Source organism: Hypomesus transpacificus, chromosome 9 (genome assembly GCF_021917145.1).
Source record: "Hypomesus transpacificus isolate Combined female chromosome 9, fHypTra1, whole genome shotgun sequence".
Classification (NCBI taxonomy): Eukaryota; Metazoa; Chordata; class Actinopteri; order Osmeriformes; family Osmeridae; genus Hypomesus; species Hypomesus transpacificus.
In genome coordinates, this window is record NC_061068.1 from 7,931,065 (window position 1) to 7,953,701 (window position 22,637).

Here is a 22,637-nt window from a genome sequence, read left to right on the forward strand (position 1 = left end):
TCTATAAAAAGCATTTACAATACAATTGAAGCATATTTACAATTCCAATTCACATACGAGTCACAGGAAATCTTTGCCTGTGATCTAATACTGCAGTACCATCTGCTTGTTATGGGGTTATAATGCTCAGGTTCAGTATGAAGCAAAGAGGCGAGATGTATTGCTTAAATCTGCATAATATAGAAATAACCTGTGCTAAGGGTTTCCAATGATTTCTGTTAAAATGAGGCGCATTCAAAGGATAAAATAAACGCATTGAAATGCATCAATAAAGGCATCAAATCTCTAATAAGGCTGTAAAGAATAGAAATATTGCAACAATCCTTTTACATAGAAGCCATCTGGTAAAGTGCAGCTATACTTAGTTGTACCATGATTCCACCTCTCAGCAGTAATGCTGTAACTGCACAAATATGTCCAGGGCTCGCTCTCTCTCTCTCTCTCTCTCTCTCTCTCTCTCTCTCTCTCTCTCTCTCTCTCTCTCTCTCTCTCTCTCTCTCTCTCTCTCTCTCTCTCTCTCTCTCTCTCTCTCTCTCTCTCTCTCTCTCTCTCTCTCTCTCTCACTCTCACTCTCACTCTCACTCTCACTCTCACTCTCACTCTCACTCACACACACAGGCAGGGAAAGAAGGGCCTCTCCATGTGATCGATCAGTCCAGAGGTAAACATGATGCATGAAGGGGGGATTCATGGGTTAGTCCCAAGCCTTGTCCCTGTGGTGGCATGTTTTGAGTGGATGTCCTCTACACAGGTCGAAGGTGAGGAGCAGGTCCTGGGCTGTGTGCTCTCCCAGGGCCTGGCTGTCTCCTGGCTGTCTCCTGGCTGTCTCCTGGCTGTCTCCTGGCTGTCTCCTGGCTGTCTCCTGGCTGTCTCCTGGCTGTCTCCTGGCTGTCTCCTGGCTGCAGCTCTCACTTCTGGAGATGCCCAGTCTCTGCTGCCTCCTTGGTGAGAGCTTTCACTGCTGGCACACTTTCTCAGCAATACTTCTGCAAAACACAGAACGTGGGGTTGAAATTAATGAAACAATAGCCGTCGATGGGATGATAAAAAGTTATCTACAATATTTGGCAGCTTCATAACAATCATTAGCTATTCAGAGTGCTCAAAATGATTCATTTTTCAGTAGTTAATCTGATCGATAGGTTACCTGATCAGTTCCCATAGGCATTCGGCCCATTCCCATGGAGTTCATGCCCATTTGCCCCTGCATCTGGCCCATTTGTCCTCCAGCCCCACTAACTGGTCCTGGAGTGCCCATAGAACCATTCATCATCATGGATCCAAACTGGCCCTGGTTTCCCTGCTGGGAGAACTGCTGCTGGGGGTATGAACTGAGACACACAGAAGCAACATTATTTTCAACATTTGCCAAGCCATCGACAGTCACATGGTTCAGTCACTGAGTTAGTGTATACAGTAGTGCTTGGTGCTAATCAAACTTACTTGTTTCTCGGCACACCGCCGTGTGCCCAACTCTTCATGTCAGCAGACTGGTACATATTGGCACCCTGGGGATTCCCCTGCATGCCTTGTATCATAGGATTCTGAGGCCCTCCCATTCTGCCTGGCATCATGGTGTTGGGCTGGCTGTTGCCTGTGCTCATAAAAGAGGGTTCCCCCTGCTGGTTCATTCCTATAAGCACAGCCATGGAGATGAGACAGCATGAATTAGCATCCAACACAAAACCAAACTTCGGAGGTAATTATCAAATACACCATTAGCCTTGTTAATGACGCTGGAAGGGGAGCTCAGCTCACCATAGTTGGCTCCATAGTTGAAAGTCTGCTGCCCTGGCTGGTTTATGGGGGGTCCTGCCATGGGGCTATCCATGCCTGTTGGAGCTGTCACATTGGGAGGAGGGCTGAAGCCCGCTGCTGCCCCCTGCTGCTGCTGCTGCTGCTGCTGCTGGTGCATGAGCATCATTATCCTCTGCCTCCTCATGTGCATCTCCCGGTTACGCTGAGCCATCATCTGGGCATTCAGGAAGCCCGGCTGGGGGGGGAAACACACCCAACATGTTAAAGTACATGCCAAGAGTTCACCAGTAAAATGTTATGCTGTGATGCCTGCCACTGTACCACACAGTGATATCATAATGCACATAGGAAGGGTGTATTAGGTGCCCACCTGGCCAGCCATTCCAGGCTGCATTCCAGGCTGCATTCCAGGCTGTATGCCAGGCTGCATGCCAGGCTGCATGCCAGGCTGCATACCAGGCTGTATGCCAGGCTGCATGCCAGGCCTCATGGCAGGGTTCCCTCCTGGGTTGTTTTCCATCTTGATTGGCATGCCTTGACGGGTTTGGTTCATAAACTGCAAGGGAGAAGGAACTATGTCATCTACAATGTATCCTCTAGTGAAAATCCATCCGATTAAATGCTTGTGCGCCATCTATACAGTGCATGCACCCCCTCCTGCGGTGTGCATGTGTGAGTATTTGTGTGTGTGTGTGTGTGTGTGCGTATACCTGCTGTCCGTGCAGCCTCTGCTGTAGATGCTGTCTGAGAGGCTTGGTGGCAGTTATCATGCGAGGCCTCATCATGTTGGATCGAGGGTGACCCATGCCACCCATGCCTGGAAAGCCCCCAGGCTGGCCCATCTGGTTCATCATAGGGTTAAAGCCTGCAGGGGACTGGCCCTGCATGGGGTTTCCGCCATAGGCAGGCTGCATGCCCATGGAGGGGGGGCCGGGGTAGCCCTGACTATACATGGCCTTCTGCTCCATCCCTACGGAGGAGTCTGGCCCAGGGAAGGACTCTGAGGGGGGCCGCTGGCGCTGCTCCGGGCCTGGGGAGGTCTGGGGAGGGACAGGACATTCAGCAGGAGACCCAGCATGTTCACTATGGATTTGACGACCCAGTGTCGTCTTTTTATAGTCGCCGCTTTTTAGTATGTCACCTGGCCCACGAGGTCTGGGATGCCCAGGGCGCGGTCAATCTCCTCCAGGGCGATGACATCAGCGTTGTTGAGCAGACAGTCGAGCTGGTCCAGCAGCGCCCGCTCGTCACTCTGCCCCTCGCTGGTGGAGGGGGGCACTAGCAGCTCATCCAGGGGGTTCCCAACATGGCCCCTGGCACACAGCAGCACAGACGGGTTAGGGAACTCCCCCGTGTCAGACGGTGAGGGGATCTTTCTGTACGTGAACATGAACAGGGTTCGTCTACCTGCTGGTGTTGCTCTGTGGTCTGTCCATGCCCCCTGAACTGTCGGGCCAGGAAGGTGAATGGGGCGGGGGCCCCTGCCCACCGAAGGGACTCATAACCATGTTGACCTCATTGGAACCTACAGGGCAATGATCATACATAATCAGTATACACATTCGGTGCTGAAGACTTGAAAATACACAAAACGCTAGTGACCCCGTGATGACACTAAAATAAACACACCAACACCAGCTCTACGTACCCATTTCCATGAGCTGCTGCTGCAGAATAGATCGGGGGTTGGCAGGAACACTGTTGGACCTGTTCATCATGGGCCCTCCAACCATACCGGGGCGGCCCATGGCGGGGTGCCCTTGGGGCCCCAAAGGACTGGCACTGGACCTGGACATCCCCCAGTCCCCTGGCCCTGCCATGGGGGAGCGCTGTGGCATCCCCATGCCTCTACCCATGCCTCCTGAGGGGACACACAGAAAGGAGGAGAGGTGTCTGTGCCGTTCCCTGGCCTCCATCAAGACTAGACCGAAACAAACCCATCAAAACACTCAACACCCTCCATTTAGGCAGTGTGTCATTGGAAGGAAGTTAATAACAAGTTACTTGTGGCGCCGCCCCGTGGTGGACACAGACCCACGCCTCCAGGGAAACCGTTGGTCATGCCAGGTCGGACGGGGCTCTCCATGTTCTCCAGTTTGACCAGAGTGGGACAAGGAACGTTCCTCCTCCCTGCCAGACCGGTTCCTGCCCCGCCCACAGGCTTGGCATCCACAGAGAGAGCTCTTTGATAGGCTCCTCTCTGGCCTGGGCCCATGGGACCTCTCTCCCCATCTGGAACAGACCAGACAGGGATTAACAGCAGGCAAGCATAAACAGGAACTAGGGTGTGTAGTTTGCTGGCTGTTAATCTGTGTACCATGCAGACTGTCTGGGGTGTTCCCCAGCTTGGTGCCCACTTCCTTTCCTGCTCTGGCGTCTGGCTCGGGATAGAACCCTGAGCTGGGGTTCCTAGGGCGCCCCAGGATGGTCTCCAGGGTTTCCAACTGAAAGAAGGAGAGTTTGTTAGCAGATCTACATAGTACACTTTATACAATAAGTAAAACAAAACAATGTTTGTTTTTTACATATCCCTACCTCATCAGGTGGTTCGGTTTTGACCTTCCCCTCCAGGAAGTGGGGGTCGGAGGAGGTGATGCCTGAGCCTGCTCCTTGGAGGCCCCTCCCCTCCAGCTCCTCCAGCTTTGGCTTGACCTCAGAGCCATCTTTCGAGTCGTCTTTGTTGAGGAGGTAGTGGAGGAGGGCGTGGGTCTTCTCCTTCTTGGGGCTGTGCTGCTCCTGCTTCACATCAGCCCCCCTGGACCCTCCCGTCCCAGCCTCCAGCCCTCCAGCCTCCTGGCCCAGGGGAGCCTTCCCCGTGGCTTCTGCCGTGATGCGGGCCACCTCATCTGGGGTGTTGCCATTCTGCAGCAGCTTGTGGAGGATCTTGTGTTTCTCCTGCAAGGACTGGTTGGCGAAGTTTCCCGCTGCCCCTGTGGAAGACACCGCAACCCCCAGGCCCTGGGGACAAACCCCATTGGTGGAAGAGGACACGCCTGTGGAGGAGGGGCTGGTGACACAGGCCAGCCCATCCTTCCCCTCAGCCCCCATGGGGATGGAGCCTGAGCCAGGGGTGGGGTTAGGCTGCACCAGCTCGTCTGTTGGGGAGGTGAGGAGCTGCAGGAGCTTCTTGTGGCTCTTGGCGTCAGGGACGCGCCGGCTCGGCTCGCCCCCGGGCTGAGCCCCCTCTCTGCCGGCCTGGCTGTCGGGCTTGTCTGGCCCCTCTGTGGTCGGGGTGTGCGGGTGCTGTTGAGAAAGCTGCTCCCCAGCACTGCCCAGGGAGCTGCCTGGGCTCTTAGAGTCCGAGTGGGCTAAGGGTCCTGGCTTACAAGGCCCACCCTGGGACTGGACCTGGCTCTGGTTCTGCTGAGTGGAGTTTATGCTAGGGGAGCTGTCGGGCTTGTGTAGTGGAGGCGAGGTGAGAGCTGAGGGGAGCGAGGAGGGCAGGGAGGTGCCCACCCCCTCACTGATGGCCTGCAGAGCGTTGAGGGAGCTACTGGAGAAGGTGGTGCTCCCCCCTGAGCCCCCCGACCCTGAACCACCTGGGTGACTGGAACTCATGGGAGAATGCATGCCTGAAAAACACACGTGCAAGCACACAATGGAACAACACAACGTTATTATATTATAAAAAGGATTTCATTTTACGTAAACAAGCCAGTTTAAGTTATGAACAAGTAAGTTATTCACTTATTTGAAAGCAACTACTTTAATTTTGGTTTACATTTAACAGGATCAAGTGTTTGGACATTCTAGAATGACAGTGTGTGTGATACGAGGACGTTTTCAAAGAGCCTACCTCCAGGTGAGAAGGGCCCGGCTCCTGTTTTGGGGCTGCCTCTGACCCTGGGAGAGCCCATGATGTGCTGGGGGGCGTTCATCCCTGGGCTGCTCTGGGTGGGACTGTTCATCCCCAGTCCATAGCCCCCTCCGTGGAACTGACCTTGATGCTGCTGGTGGTGCATGCCATGGTGGCTCATCTGATTCATTGGACTCATGGAGTTCATCTGAGAGTTCATTGGATGCATCGAGTTCATTTGATTCATGGAATTCATCTGACTCATGTTATTCATCTGATTAATGTTATTCATCTGATTCATCTGATGCATTGGATTCATCTGGTGCATTGGGCTCATCTGATTCATCCTGTTGCCTCCTCCATAAGGGGGAGCCCCTCTCTGTCCCATGTGGCCTTGTTCACCCATGGCATAGCCCCTGTTCATGCCCATAGGCATGCCTCCAGAGGGGCCCATGTTGGACTGGGCATTAGGGTTGTTGACCCCCATGGCCTGGGGCCTCATGCCCACCCCCTGGTTGTTGCGAAATCCATTTGGCTCCCTAAAACCAGGCAAAAAATATTCTATAAACGCTATTCTATAAACGTAATCACAACGGCAAACTTAAAAGCATGTCATTAGTCCTCTTGGTGTGGCTGTGTGGTGGGCCTGTGTGGTGGAGCTGTGTGGTGGAGGAGCTGTGTGGTGGTGGAGCTGTGTGGTGGAGGAGCTGTGTGGTGGAGGAGCTGTGTGGTGGAGGAGCTGTGTGGTGGAGGAGCTGTGTGGTGGTGGAGCTGTGTGGTGGAGGAGCTGTGTGGTGGAGGAGCTGTGTGGTGGAGGAGCTGTGTGGTGGAGGAGCTGTGTGGTGGAGCTGTGTGGTGGAGGAGCTGTGTGGTGGAGCTGTGTGGTGGAGGAGCTGTGTGGTGGAGCTGTGTGGTGGAGGAGCTGTGTGGTTGAGCTGTGTGGTGGAGCTGTGTGGTGGAGGAGCTGTGTGGTGGAGGAGCTGTGTGGGCTCACCTCTGTAGCAGGTGAGTGGAGAGGAAGGTGGGCGGCTCGCTGGAGTTGGGGTTGCGGCAGAGGTCGCTCTTGGTCTGAGCCGTGACCGGGGTGCCGTCAGACAGGGAGAAGCGGTAGAGCGGCGTCTCTGCATGACCGTGAAGGAAGGCTGGAGGAGACAGAGACGAACAAGTCTGTTCAGATTCACACACATATCAAACCAACCACTAATATACATACATCTGTTTTTCATTTGAATGTTCCCAGTATAGGTCTACACAGAAAAGATGGAGGTATTTTAGACAAGCTAATATTGTAGTAGAGAACCAGAGAGGACACCGTGTCTAAAAAAGCACCGTACCCTCCTGGTAGTGGCGCTTGTAGGACCAGGGCTGGCCCTCGCTGCGATGGAGGAACATCTGCATACAGCGCCTGACCAGGTCCTCCCATCCGGGCCGCATGGTGGTGTGGAGGGAACCCTGCTGCTCAATCTCTATCAGCTTCCCTAGGAGCGGGACGACACACGGGGACGTCAGGGGGAAGCTGGCTCAGTTTGGCTCCAGCTCCAGACTGTGTGCCTGTGGGGCGGTGCTGGCGGCAGGGCGGCGTTACCTGAGATCTCATGGCGAGTACTGAACCTCTCTGTCCTCTCCACAGCCGTGATCCTCCGAGCCACGCAGATCATGCACGACTGCAGGTCTGAGAACACACAAAAGTCTAGTCAGTGCTCCTCGGCAAAGAAAATATCTCCGACGCAGTATTGAGTATGACGGTTTGATCCCTAAATCGTTTGAAGAAAGTGAATGTTCAGAGTTGTTTGTCTCCGTACCTTCGCCCTCCTCCATCATGGCCCGGGGCTGAGTGAGGGCAAAACACTGCATGGTCTCGTAGCGCTGGCCCCTGGGCCCCTCCTCTGACGGCCCATGGCTCTGCCCGTGACCGTACTTCACCAGCATGCGGCAGTTGAAGGTGTGGCTTTTCTGCCGCGGGGCCTCGCCGCCCCACGACCCCCCATTGGGAACTGGACCAGAAGTGGAGGAGAAGCCTTTCATTAGCTACTTCTAGAATAGGTGGAAATGAAAGAGTGTGTGTATGTGTGTGTGTGTGTGTGCGTGTGTAATTAGGTGTGTCTCACCGTTGGTCTTGGGCAGGTTTTTGTGCAGCTCCTCCCTGTCTTGCTCGTGGAGGATGTTGTAGACGTTGGTGTTGATGAGCTCCTCCTGTTTGTACTGCAGGTACTGGGTCACGTTGTCAGATACAAACACGATGCTGCCCTCCCAGTTCACCACAAACAGAAACCCATCCAGGGCCTGGAAGCATGTAGAAAAGAAGGACAGATTAACTCAAGCTTATTACCTACACCGAAAATGACCTTTACCAAACCACACATTAAAAGCCCATTTAAAAATGTGGCCTACATGTAACCCACTGAAGACTACATGTCCCAACATAAGGAAGTCAGCCTAATTTGATTGCCCTTTGACCCCGGTATTGTCCCCAGGCTAACCTGTAGTAGCAGCGGCCCCAGATGGTCCTTGTCGATGACCCCGGGGCCCGTAGAGGACACGTCTGCCTTCTGGACATCATCATCACTGCAAGAGCTCTTTCCTAAACAACAAAGACCCCAAAACATCTATCAGTACACAACAGACACTCTGAAAATCACATTCAGTCATGCGTTTCTAGAGAAAACTAAAACAAAACCAAAAAAACTTTTATTCAATAAAATTACAAAAAAGCTCGATAAAATATTAGTTTAACACAATTATGTATCACTTAAAGGTAATCAGCGGTAATTTTGCTGCTTTTAATGTCTTGTGTACCCCTGTACGGTGTCCTTGAGTGCCAAGAAAGGTGCCTTAAATAAAATCTATCATTATTATTAATAATAATAATAATCAAATGTAATATTGTAGTTGAGACGTTACTTTGCACTGTGCCTGGTAAATACAGACTATTCCTTGACTCTGCCTACTGAAATCCTGTCACAACTAGCATTTCTGATCCTGGAATTTCTGCTGTTCTATCTATGTGCACTGCATTTAAGTCACTTTGGATACAAGCCACCACTACATGAATAAAAGGCAACGATACTCAGAATCACCACCAGGTGGCAGCATGGCATTCTTTTTCAATACTAAAATCCTACTCCATTTTGAATGAGGTTTGAATCACATTTAATATCGGGCAGGAAGAAAATTCAATTCAACTTCTTCCAACTGAAAAGAGCAGTGACTGTCAGACGGCTCCCTGTGTCGTATGAGAACAAAGGGACGCTGGGGAAACACCGAAGGAGTAAAGGAGGAGGAGAAAGGAAGAAGAGGGAGAATATAGGTGCTTGAGAGCCTCCTCATTCACTTCCTGTAGCTATGGCAACGTGGCTGCACAGCCCTTGGAGCAAAAGCATCATCCAGCTGTGGCCCATTGGGCGGATTCCAGATACCTCTGTACCCTCCATCTCCCCTTACCCCCAGATAGCCTCTGTGAAAAGTGCAGACATGTCAGTAGCAATACAACAGGAGCAGCATGCATCCACATTAGAAGGCCAGGTAGAATCCATACCATCTTTTTATCTACACATCCATTTTAGATAGTGTCATGGAGAGGTAACGCAAGTATAGGGGTACCGGGTTGCGATTTTCAGGATGGATCCCTGATGTCAGGATGTCGCCCAGCGGTCCATCCTCTTAAAGTGTCATCACTCTTCCTGGAGCAGATGAGGCTGGCCAGCCGTATACAGCCTTGAGCTGGAACGCCCCTCGCCTACACCCCCTCCTTCCTGGCACAGCTACAGCTCAATTACTGCTGTTCCGCCACCCTCGTCTACGCAAACAGCCAGGCCAAGGGCAGGCGGCGCAGCCTGGCCGTGACCTGCCCTGAACACGGAAGCACTGCCTGACTGCATGCTTCTAGTCAGCAAATAGAACCAGAAACCCCTCGACACGCGCCATTACGTTTCCCCATGTGATCCGAAGGCAGCGACCCTCCAGTGAGAAAACCGAGCCAGTCAGTGGGAGGGTGATCGTGCAGGGGGATCCTACTCACCCTGCTCCTTGATCTGTCGGATCTGCCGCACCGTCTCCTTGAGGATGGCACACTTGTCGGGCTTCACGTTGAAGCTGTCGATGCTGCTGAGGTTGGCCGAGATCAGCTCCGCCAGCTCCTCGATGTACTTGCTCTCCTGCTCCCTCCGGCGCTTGTCACACCTGCAAGGGACATCGTCAGACACGTCACCATGGCAACCCCTGTTTGCACCCCCCCACCCCCCTTTTTTTAAACGAGCCGTTTGCGGCCAAGTCCAGATCCTGGCATCGCTCAAGGGAGAGGACACGGCTCGGGAACAGGCAGAGGGACAGGGACAATCAGTGCAGACAGACGGTCTCCATAGAGCTCCCACGCCAACGTGACGACTCACCCCAGGCCTGGCGTGTCACAGGTGGAAACTTTGCGTTTCCGGTCGGCGCCCAGTGACTCCAGCGTGTTCTCCCCTACTCCACTCATCCTCAGCGCATATCAGCACCTAGGGTGACACACAGACACTGTTTAGACAAGCAACCGCAGTTTCCAGGAAGAGGAAATGGACCGCTATCCAGTTTCAGCACACATTGAAAGTGGATACATCACAAAAATCCGTCTGACATCTTTAGAGACACCTTAAATGTTGTACTACTACTAAATAGTCAATATAGCCGAGTTAGCTAACAAGGCAGCTGTACCATGACTGAAAAGACCAAGACATCTGATCAGCAACTGACCGTTATTGCTGAACAACATTCCTGGTGACTCCCTGATTAGTTTAAATTCTACAGTCGATGACATCAGAATCTGAAACAGGTTTGTTGGTCCATACCTATGGAATTTTCTTTGGTCAGATACAGTTCAAGCCCAGGATAAACATGTACAAAACGTGCTACAGTAATATAAGTGACAAGTTAACAACAAAAGAATGAAGGGAGAATAAGCGTATGAGTAGGCTACAGTATACATATACGTGTACCCTTTCCTAGAATATTCTATTTCTGAATGTTATAACCAAGCATTCACGACTTCTGACCTTAGTTAGATAAGACCCCCTCATTTTAATCCAACCCCAAAACTGAAGCTTCAGACGGAGCCTTGGTAGGGCCCCGTGGTTACGCACGGCTCCAATGGGAGGGAGATCTCATCTGTTCCAGAGTGAGGAGAGACTGATGATGATGTAGTGATTTAGAGCCTCGGGGGGAATGGGTCATTCGGCGTTCAGCTGGCTGCTAAAGCTGCCTGCCTGCCTGCCTCCCTGCTCCTGCTACTACTCCGACAACAAAGCACACACAGACACACACACACACATAGCGCGCTCTCTGAACGCTAACATGCTCAGGCATGTAGCTACTGGCACAGAGAAGGTGTGAATCTTGTTGAACCGGTTATCCAAAGGCTGACTCTGTACCATGCATGTCTATACCAGGCCCATGGCTTTTAGGAATACTAAGTAAGTGGAGCATTTCTGTGAGCATCTTATTTTCCTTTGTACAGGCTCCATTGTCACAAACCCTCCTTTGTCATCCTGTCCATCAAAGATGAACACCACAGGGGCCCGGGCCGAACCATACGATGCCTCGTTATGTACAGATGTACAATTGTGAAGTTCGGCATCGTCTCAGACAAGGCATGCATTTTGTTGTTGTTTTTTTTACCCAGAAGCCACTGTACTACTGTGAGACATAAATGCTTTGCTTTATCCCATTCTTCTCTTACCTAATTCACTCATCTCACTTCTCAATAGTGTATATCTGCTCCGGTGTCCCACACATCTGCTCCACACACACCTCCTCCCCTCCAGCCCCTTCTTGCTGCAGTGTCGAGACCCTGCCCTTGGTTTCCTGTTCTGGCCTTGTCCCATCTGTGACCCCTTTAGGTCTCAGGCCACAGGAAACCACTGCCGGCAGCTTCGAAGGTCACTGCTCTTTCCCTTCCCATCCCAGTTGATTGTTCAAGTCATAAAGTCTATTCTACGGTAAAAAAAAATACGAAAAAAAAGAAGACATGCTTTGACGCATATTGCCCCCAAAACAACATTTAGAAAAGGGTTAGGAAGACACAGACTAGATTCTGGTCGGGAAATGCACTCTCTTTCATAAACTCTGAAGTGTGCACATACAAACACTCCTGTTAGGCCCTGATGAGCTCATCGTTCCAGAGTGGAAAAGTGCAGAGCGGATGGGAGTACTTATTTTCGTCTCCTAACTGCAGGCATGGACGTGCAGACGACCAGAACACAAACTCTCCGACTCGCTCATGGCCATTAATCTCCACTGCAAGCTCTCCGTCAGTCTCATTTTCAACACTCCTCGCTCTCTCTCTCTTTTAACTGCTCTCTCTCCCTCTGTCTGCTTTGCTCTCTCATTCTCCCTTCTCCTCATCTCTTTTCCCCCCCCGTGTCTCTTCCCCCATCTCTCCCTCTTTACGTCTCTCTCTCCCTCCCTCTTCCTCTGCCTGTTCACATTAGCAGCAGGAGAGAGGGTGACATCAAACCTCGTTCAGCTTCACATTCCGCAACAGACAAACACAGGGGTGATGAGTGCAGTTGAGACGGTAAGGACTGAGGCAGAACAAGGTACCAGCCTGAGGAACTGTCATCTCTACATTCTATTTGAGGAGAAGGAATGAGCGAGACTAAGGTTTGTGAGTAGGCTATAACAGGTAAAGGTTTCCTTTTGGGATTTGCATTGCTCACAAATAGGCTGCTAATCATTGCTAGGACATAGTCATAAATATGGCTGCCTTGGAATCGAACACAGATATTCCCGGTGATCCATTTAATTATGTCTTCATCAAACTTGACTTCTACCAAGAGTTGACAAACATTTTAGTAAGTCAGCCAAGAGCACCTAAAACTGGAAGATAACCAAAAAACACTCAACTTCCCTTTGAGATGCGCTTTGAACAGCAGCCCAACTTAGATGAGTCATGACAGGCCTGGCATTATGCAAATGTTCCAGAACCAGCCACTTCTGACTATGTGAAACTTGCCCAGAGATGGGAAAGGTTTGTTGTTGTACCCTGTCAGGTAAACAGCTACATTTGAAGTGATTGAAACATTTGCAGAATACTGTTCCAGAAGCAAGTCCCTCCACAATGAGCTGACAGACAAAGACAATGGGTTGGTTAATGACTGAGTGCCAACACATCTGGAAATCCACCAGTTCACACACTTGGCCACACTACCAACCGTAGTCTAGCCTTACACTATAGCTAGACTTCATAAACTGTTTACTGACCTGTTCAAATCTAATCTAAATTTAATCTAACTTCATCGGAAAGATATTTCAAAAAAAATAAGCAGGATGGCACAGAAGATGGCATCCTGTTTGTGTCCGCTCATGCTGTCCCCTTTTGCGTCACTACTTCCTCTTCCTGGAAATGTGGCCACCAATCCACCATATTTGCATATTCTGTGTTCCTGCTCCTATCCCACCTCATTTTGATCAGCTGAACACTCTCATGCTGCTAATAGCCACCAGATTTCCTACTTATCCTCAGATAACACACTCACTATTCATAGGTTGATCTCCTGTTTTCACGCACACACACACACACGATTGCTGATATGTAGATGTACACTGATGAATCAAAACATTAAGACCACCTGCCTCAGGTGCAGTTGGACCAACGTGTGCTGCCAAAACGGCACCGACCCACTGAGGCAGAGACTCTAAAAGACCCCTGAAGGAGCTCTATGCTATCTTTGACCTCAAACGTCACAGAGCCTTCAAGTCCTGTAAGGTGCGAGGCTGTGCCGCAGTGTTTCAGCCTTGTTGGTCCAGCACATCCCACAGATGTTCAATCACATTAAGAAGATCTTGGGAATTTGGTGGCCAAGCAAACACCTTGAAAACTCCATCCTGTTCATGGAACCCCTCCTGAATAACGTGCAGTGTGGCAGGGTGCATGATCCTGCTGAAAGAGGTCACTGCCATCAGCAGTGTTTCCCACACATAGACTAATTTGTGGCGGTGCGCCACAGAATCAACCACACATTGCGTTTCGTAAAACATTTTTTTTTATCGCTATTTAGGTTAAAACATGCAGCGTATTCGTTCAGCTGCATTTCCTTTCCCCTGCTCTCCCTCCGTCTCTCTGTCACTCATGCGTCTTTCTCACATATGCATACAGCATATGTATGCAACAATGCATACATATGCCGTTCTAGTGAGACCGACAGCTATATCAGCGAGCCTTCAGCATTAGTGCCGTAGCTAAAAGTCGAGGAAAGTTGAGGCTACTTTTCGCTAGGTACCTTACTCACATTTGCATTTACTCATTTAGCAGACGCTCTTATCCAGAGCGACTTACAGTACTCGAAGTTTCCCCTTCGTTTTTTTGGTGAGAAGTCTCAAGAGCTAGCTACTTACCCGGCGTCATGGAGCCGACCAGTTAAATAGTTGTTTAGCACTAGCGTTGCTACATGCATAATACAGAAATGATATGTTAGTTGTTGTTAATTTTGTGAAGGTGTGAATCATTTTGGATTAATATGTAATGTAACAAATTATTGTGTAACTAATTATTAACAAAGGAATTATTACGACCCCCCCCCCCGGTCTGACAACTCCCACCCCTCCCTGCCACAATTAGATTTCTAATCTGTGGGAAACACTGCATCAGGGAACACCACTGCCATGTAAGGGTGTATCTGACCTAAAACTGGGTTTAGGTAGGTGCCACATGTCAAAGTCACATCCACATGAAAGGCTGGACCCAGGGTTTCCCAGAAGGACACTGCATAGAGCACCACACTCCCTCCACCGACTTCTCGTCTTCCCACAGTGCATCCTGGTGCCACCACTACCCCAGGTAAACACCCCAAAAGTACACAGCCAACCACGTGATGTTAAAGAAAACAGGACTCATCGGACCATGCATCCTCCTTCCACTGCTCCTATGTCCAGTTCTGACAGGGTCATCCACGGCTACGCAACCCGTCATGCAGCAGGGAGGGATGCACTGTTGGGACACATTCCTCCCGTAACCATCATGAACATTTTCTGTAACTTTATTCACTTCACAGTGAGTGGTAATAATGTTTTGGCTCATCAGTGTGTATGCCTGTAGGTCATCCTGCCACACACACACACACATCCTGGCAGCACTGAGCTAAAGCTGAATAATGAAAAGAGAGACAGAAACAGACAGAGAGAGAGACTAAGGTAGATTGTGTCCTTCCTCTAGTTAACCATTTACAACAAGTCGTTTTCATTCCACTTTTCAACAAATCCAACTGTGGGCAAATTTGCTCAATATACTTGTGGGTGAAATAGAAATTACACACTAAAGTGAGATCCTGACACAGAAAAAAAAAATGCAAACAACAACAACAACAACAATAATATGGAGGGGGTGCAAAAGAGGATAGAAGGAACATAAGAGGAAGAAAAGTGTAGAGGAGGAGGAACAGGAGCTGTGGAGTTGTAAAGTCAGTGAGTCAGGACCAGAATAGCGAGGACATTCCAGCAGAGCCTGAAATAAAGCCAGTAATCTGAGCTCTGGGAAAGCAGGCCAAATAACAAACATGTCCCGCCCAAAACAAAGATCACAGACACATTCTCTCACAAAATGAAACCCTCTGACACACAGACTACACTACTGGCTATCCCTTTACAACAAGGCTTCCCCCGCTTACGGGAAAGGAGAGGTAAGAGATGAAACAACTAAAACTGTCTTAAAACAGTCACTGAAAGCAAGTGGCCTATAAGGCCTATTCATTGCTTTTGACCAATCCATCAGTTAGCCATACACCTCACCCCTATAGTTTATATCTAATTTCAGTATACAGAAATTAGACAAGACACAAAGAAGCATCTACTGGTGTTCAGACATCAAGTGCAATAGGAAACAAAAGGCCAAAATTACTTCCTGTTTTCTTCACAGAAGAGCCACACCTCCCACAGAGCACACTTGAAGCTATTTGAAAGTTTCAGGACAATAGCAGCTCAGACAAGTTAGCCGTCAACACCCTTCAGGGCTGGTGTCAGATTCTATGCTAGGTTGTAGCCAGGTTTAGCTGGGCTGACAATGTTCAGCCACAATTGAAAAGATGAGGTGCAATTCCACTAAAAAGAGAGTGAGATAGAAAACATATTGATGAGACAGAGACAGCCAAAGGACAACAGTCTGAAGTGCAGGACAGAAGACATATGCTAAGCATGTGTGTACATGTGTAGACTTCTAAAAAGCTGAGCAGTAAAAGTCTAAGAAAGCCTCTATTATCCATCCTGAAGCACAGTGGCAGCTTCAAATTCCAGTGAAGCCCTTACTTAAGAAAAGCATTTGGAGAGAGAAAAATAATGTTTTTTTCCCTGCTGTCTGCAGTCCAAGGAATGACTATCCTGACTAGACTCCTGAGTGTAGTGTAGAACTGTGACTGTACTCCTATGGCAATCCTGCTGGAAGACCCTTACATGCTGCCTAAATATTCTCCTTAAGATAATAAACACGGTATTGTTATTAACTACTTCTAGTTTTGACACTGACATTTCTCTCAAGTTGCTGTGTCCTCCTCTGGCATCGGCTATTTCTCGCCAAAAAAATGCAGAGTGGAGGAGAACCAGAGAAAATAAATGGATGTGAAGACAAAGAGATGACAGATTCTACTGTGTGTGTGTGTTTGTGTGTGCGGGTGAGTGTGTGCGCGCGTCTGTGTGTGTGTGTGTGTGGGTGGGGGTGCGTGTGGGCAGAGTAGGGAGAAAAGAAGAGTTCTGCAGGAGTAACTGCTATCCATCATTAGCACAGACAAAGAACAGAGACACGAAAGACAGGACCCACGCAGGCACACACTGAACGCATGCACACACACATACACACCACTGTTGCCCCCATAACAACATGATCCGAAGGACAGTGCTGGCAGGATATGATTTGTTACACAAAACCACACACAAACACAAACAACATCTTGCAGACGAGAGAAGACCAAGGCAGGGGATGATGCAAAGTGTGAGCCTGTGATCACACGCTGATAATATTATGTAAATTGGCTCATTAATCAATGACCAAACAGCCTTTTATTTGTCTGCCTCCATTCTACCCCTTCAGAAAACACTAAACATATCAGAAACAAGAAACATATAAAAGGTAATGGCATCTCAAGTTGATTCTCGACTTGAGAATATATATATTTTTTAACTGATCAATTCAAACCTATTACACAAACAATCCTCAATTCCATTCATCTAAGAGCTGTGCTCCTCAGCTGAAAAGCCATCCTTCATTTTCAAGCCACAGTGCATTTTTACAGATTTCCCTCCCCTCTCTCTCTCTCCTGTTCCCTCCTCCTGGATCGCTGGCGTAAACACAGGAAGAGAGCGGGCTCTGTTCCACGCCAGAGCTGGGCGTTCCTACAGAGCTCCTGCAGGGTCAAAAGTTTACTGTGGTTTTAATTTCACCTTTCCTCAGCCAATCACAGCACTACACTGCAGCAGCTGAACTATGACCCCAGCAAAGAATTCCAGTCAAGAGAGTCTGACGCCAGTTTCAATGCTGCTCCCCCAACGGCCTTCCTTTTTTCAATAACTCCTTTTTTCCAGCAAGCTAATTTCTTGTGTTAAGAAATGCAAGAAGACTGCATTTCTAGCAAAACTTTAAAATAATATTTAAATTAAATAACCCCTCATCACATCAGCACTGCTCCTCACAAAAGTAGGCTCAATTATCAGATGTTTTCCTTAGAACCTAAGTTTTATATGACTGCCTCTTAAAAGTGTGATTCAGTTAAATATATAGAATTAAGGCAATCTAATGGGGTTTGTAAAATCAGCTTTAACAGAATGGAAAAGATGGATTTTTAAGTTCAAGTGTGCAATTTCTCACAGCTAAAAACAGAGCTCATGAAGAAAGCTCAATAACACTAACATTCCGACTTCAGGAGGAATGTTCTCTTCCTCTCCCCGATACACCCTGAAACTTCCTGCGTCTATCACACCACATGCCACCCAGATTCTGGGTAACACTATTAAAAGCGTGTTTAAATGACTTATGAGGACAGGCTGGATCCAGGGTCACAAAGCCCCATTTTGAAAAGGAGAGATACATGGAAGGAGGAGCTACCATGCTGGGAGCAGAATACCCGTGCATCCTCTCATAGCCGGAGCTTGCTCCCCACACACACCTCGATTTTAATCCACACGCACACACATACCACTTTGTTAATCCAAATGTGGAGTTGATTTTGCCTCTCTGGCGCTCCAGACTGCATTATGTGCAGCGTGATTAACCTTGTACTGCTAATCAGGACCCTCGGAACCAAGCAACAGGAGCCACATCAGGGAACTGCAGGCCAGCACCACTTTTATGCAGTGTTACACTCACTGCAGATGCACTTTACCTTACTACCAGTATGTAGGAGTATCTGCAACTTGGATGATTACGAAGTGCATTAGTACATAGCTGAAAAGTCACTTCCCAGCATTGAATGCTCTGGAAGATGATTACAAGCTATTTAAAACAGTCCAATAGGCCTTTAATTGCATAAAAAGGCCTGTCATTGAACTGTCTGGACATCAGTGTATTCCTTCATATGGTTTGATGAACAGAGCAAGAGCGTTAATGCTCTACTAACTTATTGATGATATTAAGACATTCAACTGCATTACTTTCTAAAATAATAGCTGAGCCATTTAGAACCTCACTTGCGAACTAAAGAGAAAACAATTTGGAATGTCAAGGTGCCTGTAGACTGTTGCCAAATGTCCTGAATTGCTCTACTGTGAACAACAGTATGAGGAGTACTGTTGTTCAACTCACAGACGAACATGGCAAGTGAGAAGCAGGGATGCAGTGGTGTCACGGTGCTTAGTATTTGGTAGTTCTGCATGCCAGTTTACAGCATTTCTTGACTATGCTAATATGAGACTCTGGAGCCATGAAATACCCACCCCACACACACACACAAACATAACCAAAAACATGTTTATGGCCAGCCACACTCTGCATAAGATATTACAGAAAAATTAAGATGACAACAAATTAGGCAGACTGTAGTAAATCAGGGTCTGCTCGCTAGTTGAGTCAGAACAGACCAGGTCTCTTAAGACTAAAATACTGTGTCACTCAAGACTAAACTTTCCTCTGAGATGTGGAGGGGTGGAGGCAGGGCAATCACAGGGCAGGAAGGGGGTGGGCAAGAAGAAGGGAGGAGAGCAGCACAGAATGAAAGCAAGGTGGCTCTGTAACAGTTGAGAAGTTCATCCACAACTGGCATGGTCTCCCCCCCCCTCCCCCCCCCAATGTTCACTCCCTGACTGACAGAGAAAGCATCTGGCAACGTTTAACTCACGAACCAAACATTTTTTCCCCCTTTTTTCCTTTTTTTCCCTGCCTAACTTTATAAAAGGAGGCCCTAAACAAAACACAAACAAGATCTTGCTAACATTTTACAATGGTAACAAATCCAAGTGAAGGAGTTGCCCTCCCGTTGGCTTGTTCAGGTGAACCCCTTTTATGAGCATTCTTCAGCCAAGGGAGAGAAAGTGAAAGAGGAGGTGGGGGTTGGGGAACTGGCCCCTTGCTCTAATAAACCATTCCTTCCTTCATCCAACTAGCAGTGAGCACAGAGAGCTAACTGTTCCAAAGTCTTGCTAGTTATAAATTGGAATTGGGTGCAATGATTACTTCAGGCTGCCCGTTTGGCTCAAGTGTGTATGGTTCACATATGGCTGAACTACTCCTGCTATTGAGTATTACCTTAGAGTTGAAGAAAAGGCGAATGAGAGAATTGTATTTGTAAATGCAATTATATCCTGTCTGCTTACTACATGAACTGAGGAGATGTAAACAAACCAGTTCCTTTGCACCCTACTTCTTACTCGTCTGCTTTTACTCTCTCTTTCTAAAAGAATGTAATCCTGAATATTTTATCAGTGGCAAAGTACCTCTCCCGTCAAGTTCAGAACCTGTTGGACTTCTGTCTCCTCAGGTTTATGACACGTGCACCCTAACGGCACAAAGTTTACTATGATCACATGACTGACCTTGAGCTTCACACGCAGGACCGTGTTGTCATAGAGACATGGACCATGCTTTACACATTTAAAAGAAAAAAGAATACTAGTACAACATGATATTTCTGGGAGACTAAGTTCTAGATCCATTATTCATTTGAAAAAAGGTGCCTGCTAGCTTTATCTAAGTCCAGCCCCCTGTCCACCTCATGTCCAACCAAAAGGTGCATGGTTTGGCACAGAATCATATTTCAGTTTGAAAAACAATCAACCTTCCTTTCAGCTCAGCTCTCCCTTAGCCAAGACCTATTTTCATTAATCTGCCACACGAATACCTTTCTCTTATCTCATGACCATCGAAAGAAAGACGTAACAAAACCAAATGTTTTGCCCTACGCATTCCCTCTATCTCATATACATACAGCACTGATGACATGCTTAAAGAATGCCATCTATTCAAACATCAATAGAACAAAAATGCAGCTTGACAAAGATAGGGGTTCAAAAGGTGATCAGGCATCCATGTATCCCTATTACAGATTGTCCTTGTTTACAAAAACGGTATGAAAGTGGCTAAACTTTCAAGTGGTGAGACATGGGAAAACACAATATTTTGGGGTTTCGGATGATTTAGGACAAACATGAAATCAAACAAATAGCTTTACAGGTCTGGTGGCTAATAACACTGACACAAAAACACAGACAAAACAGTTGTGCTCACTCCCATAAGAAAAAGTGATAAGTTAATAAGTTAAAGAACACAGCGACACATGGACAAAGCCCAGCATCCAAGTCACTTCTTTACCCCATCTGCAGTCAAAGAATCCCCCAAAGATTGATTCATTGTTAACACAGCCTGACACCCAGTGTGAGAGAGAAAGGAGAAGAACAGATAAAGGAATAGAGAAAGGGGGATGGGAGAGGGGGCTCTGTTTGCCAAGAATCTGCGCATCTGCACTTACACCCTCAAACACCTACAGATACAACAAACAGAGACCAAGACAGCAATGGAGGGTATTTGATAAGCCTCTAAAGAACAGTTCAGTTGCCTGTCACAGCCCAACAACCCATTAACCAAACTAAACATACTACTTTATTTGATTATGGCTGAGATCCCAGATATTATTAGGATTTCTCAGGTGACTACATGTTTATTTTTTCACATGGAACTTTGAAATACAACAAAGTTAGACTTCTGCGTTGTGTTTAAGTGTGACTTATATTCTGCCCTCAAACTCCTAGGTTCATATATGACAGCAATATATTGACCCATGCCGCACACCTACCACTAAACATTTAAATTCAAATGGCATGACTCAACTCACATGTTGTCTACACAGAGACTGAACAAGTTCTCAACGAACGTTCCATTGCTATCTCAATAAACCCACGGCATGCAAACAAGGTTTATCAAGGGGTGATCTCGGTGACATATGGATCATGGCTCATATTGTGAACAACACCTTCCTTCCCAACACGCAGAGTGAGAGTTAGAACCACACGCCATATTCTACCCATTCGCATGAACAATTGGCGTCTAATATGTTTTGAACTCGCAACTCTTAAAATAGTTATGTCTTGGTCGAGCTCGCTTATTTGCTGTGGGCTGGTGCTTGGTGGTGGTGGGTCATTGTATCCACCGTACATTTAGCCACTTAACCTACCACGGGTGAGCCATAAATAATAGCAAATGTGTAGATTCTGTCTATGGCACGCGTACCGAGTCGCTGTCTAGCTCAAGCCAACCAGTGCAAGTGTATGTTACCAATGCAGTTTCATTTGCAATTGTATCACATCAACACACGGTTTAAAGAAGCTATGCAATGTAAAAAGATATTTAGCACAACGGGCTACACATCGGGATACAATGGTAGATGCTGTATTTTTTTTTTTACTAATGTCTGCATTAAACTCACTAAAATAAAAAGTTAACGCACGTTCGCAAACTAACAAAAAAAACTAGAGACGTAGCCTCTCGAGACAGAACTGTTTCCGAGTAGCCACATTTACCCTATGTCAAACTTTACAGCAATAGAGCTGATGTCCAAACCTGGACTGCACATCAGCAACCGAAGTGCCATACACTCTAGCACCATCAACATACTTTGAAATACACTCCAAAATAAAGGAAGAGGCACGCGCGGAACCACAAGGTGGGTTAGCTGTATTACAGTGGTTTTAAGTAACGCTTACAACACCAGTCCAAGGAAATGCCACGTATAATTTCCATCGTGGTATACATAAGAGGTTTCGGCAAATAATAATTGTCCAAGTTTTAGATAACTCACCCGTTTCCATGCATTCATTTAGTATGCTACACCAGTTTCTTTTTGCCCCCATTAACTCTCCGCCATCTTCAGTACTGTATTTGTTTAAATGGGACTCTGGGAAACACTCCTAAAAGCGCAAGAGGCCAATGTGTAATAAACCGAATTGCGTTCTGGGTAATGTAGTCGTGTTGCTCTTCCATCCCATAGCAGTTGGTTGTGGCGCTGTACACATAGACTACAGGCACAAGATTACCAAAAACTGAGAAATGTACAGCGTTCAACAATATATATAGTCCTTTTGCGTATGACACGGTCAGTAAGGGGACATATTAATAATGTATGGTTAATATAAAACTTGATGGAGTACGACTACAATAGTACATACCATTAAAGAGTATTACATTAGGTTTATAACATTTCTGACAGATACAATAAGTAGGTTACAACGTTTAATTTAATGTAGATATACTCATCTTGTTTTTGCACACGCTACCTTTACTATGACTGATATTATCTTTGATATGGCCAACATTACTGGACTCCTTTCATGTGCATTTCATAGCCATAAGGGAATCATCCATACAGATACAATTGCTCAATGTAGATAACATGGTAGACTGATTAAATATTTTGAGCAGGATTATTGGAACACATGATTCAAATGCATTCCCAGTCATGCCTGCATTTTCTCAAACCTCACCATTACAACCAGACAACACCAAGGGGAGTCGTCTGTCATGTGGGGGATACTAAACATGTAGGTAAAGCTTTACACACCAGCCAGATATAGCAGGGGCACAGTGTAAAATGGTGTCTAACAGTATTTAGTTGATAGCCAGTAGACCACAACTGCTCTCAGTAGA

General features: G+C 47.6%; 1 protein-coding gene across 1 annotated transcript; it reads right to left on the reverse strand.

Annotated features, from left to right (window-relative positions):
* Nucleotides 1–551: 551 nt before the first annotated feature.
* Nucleotides 552–21,897, reverse strand: ncoa3 (nuclear receptor coactivator 3). The gene is made up of 22 exons (XM_047024968.1): nt 21,793–21,897; nt 9,943–10,047; nt 9,573–9,733; nt 8,035–8,135; nt 7,663–7,837; nt 7,357–7,548; nt 7,140–7,226; nt 6,889–7,032; nt 6,549–6,696; nt 5,555–6,093; nt 4,294–5,330; nt 4,076–4,202; nt 3,763–3,990; nt 3,407–3,619; nt 3,166–3,283; nt 2,900–3,071; nt 2,469–2,798; nt 2,129–2,314; nt 1,759–1,993; nt 1,444–1,633; nt 1,148–1,331; nt 552–986 (listed from the first exon to the last, which is right to left on the reverse strand). Exons 2-22 carry the CDS (start codon nt 10,026–10,028, stop codon nt 975–977), a joined length of 4,665 nt encoding a protein of 1,554 aa, XP_046880924.1. The 5' UTR covers nt 10,029–10,047; nt 21,793–21,897; the 3' UTR covers nt 552–974.
* Between the last annotated feature and the right edge of the window lie 740 nt (nt 21,898–22,637).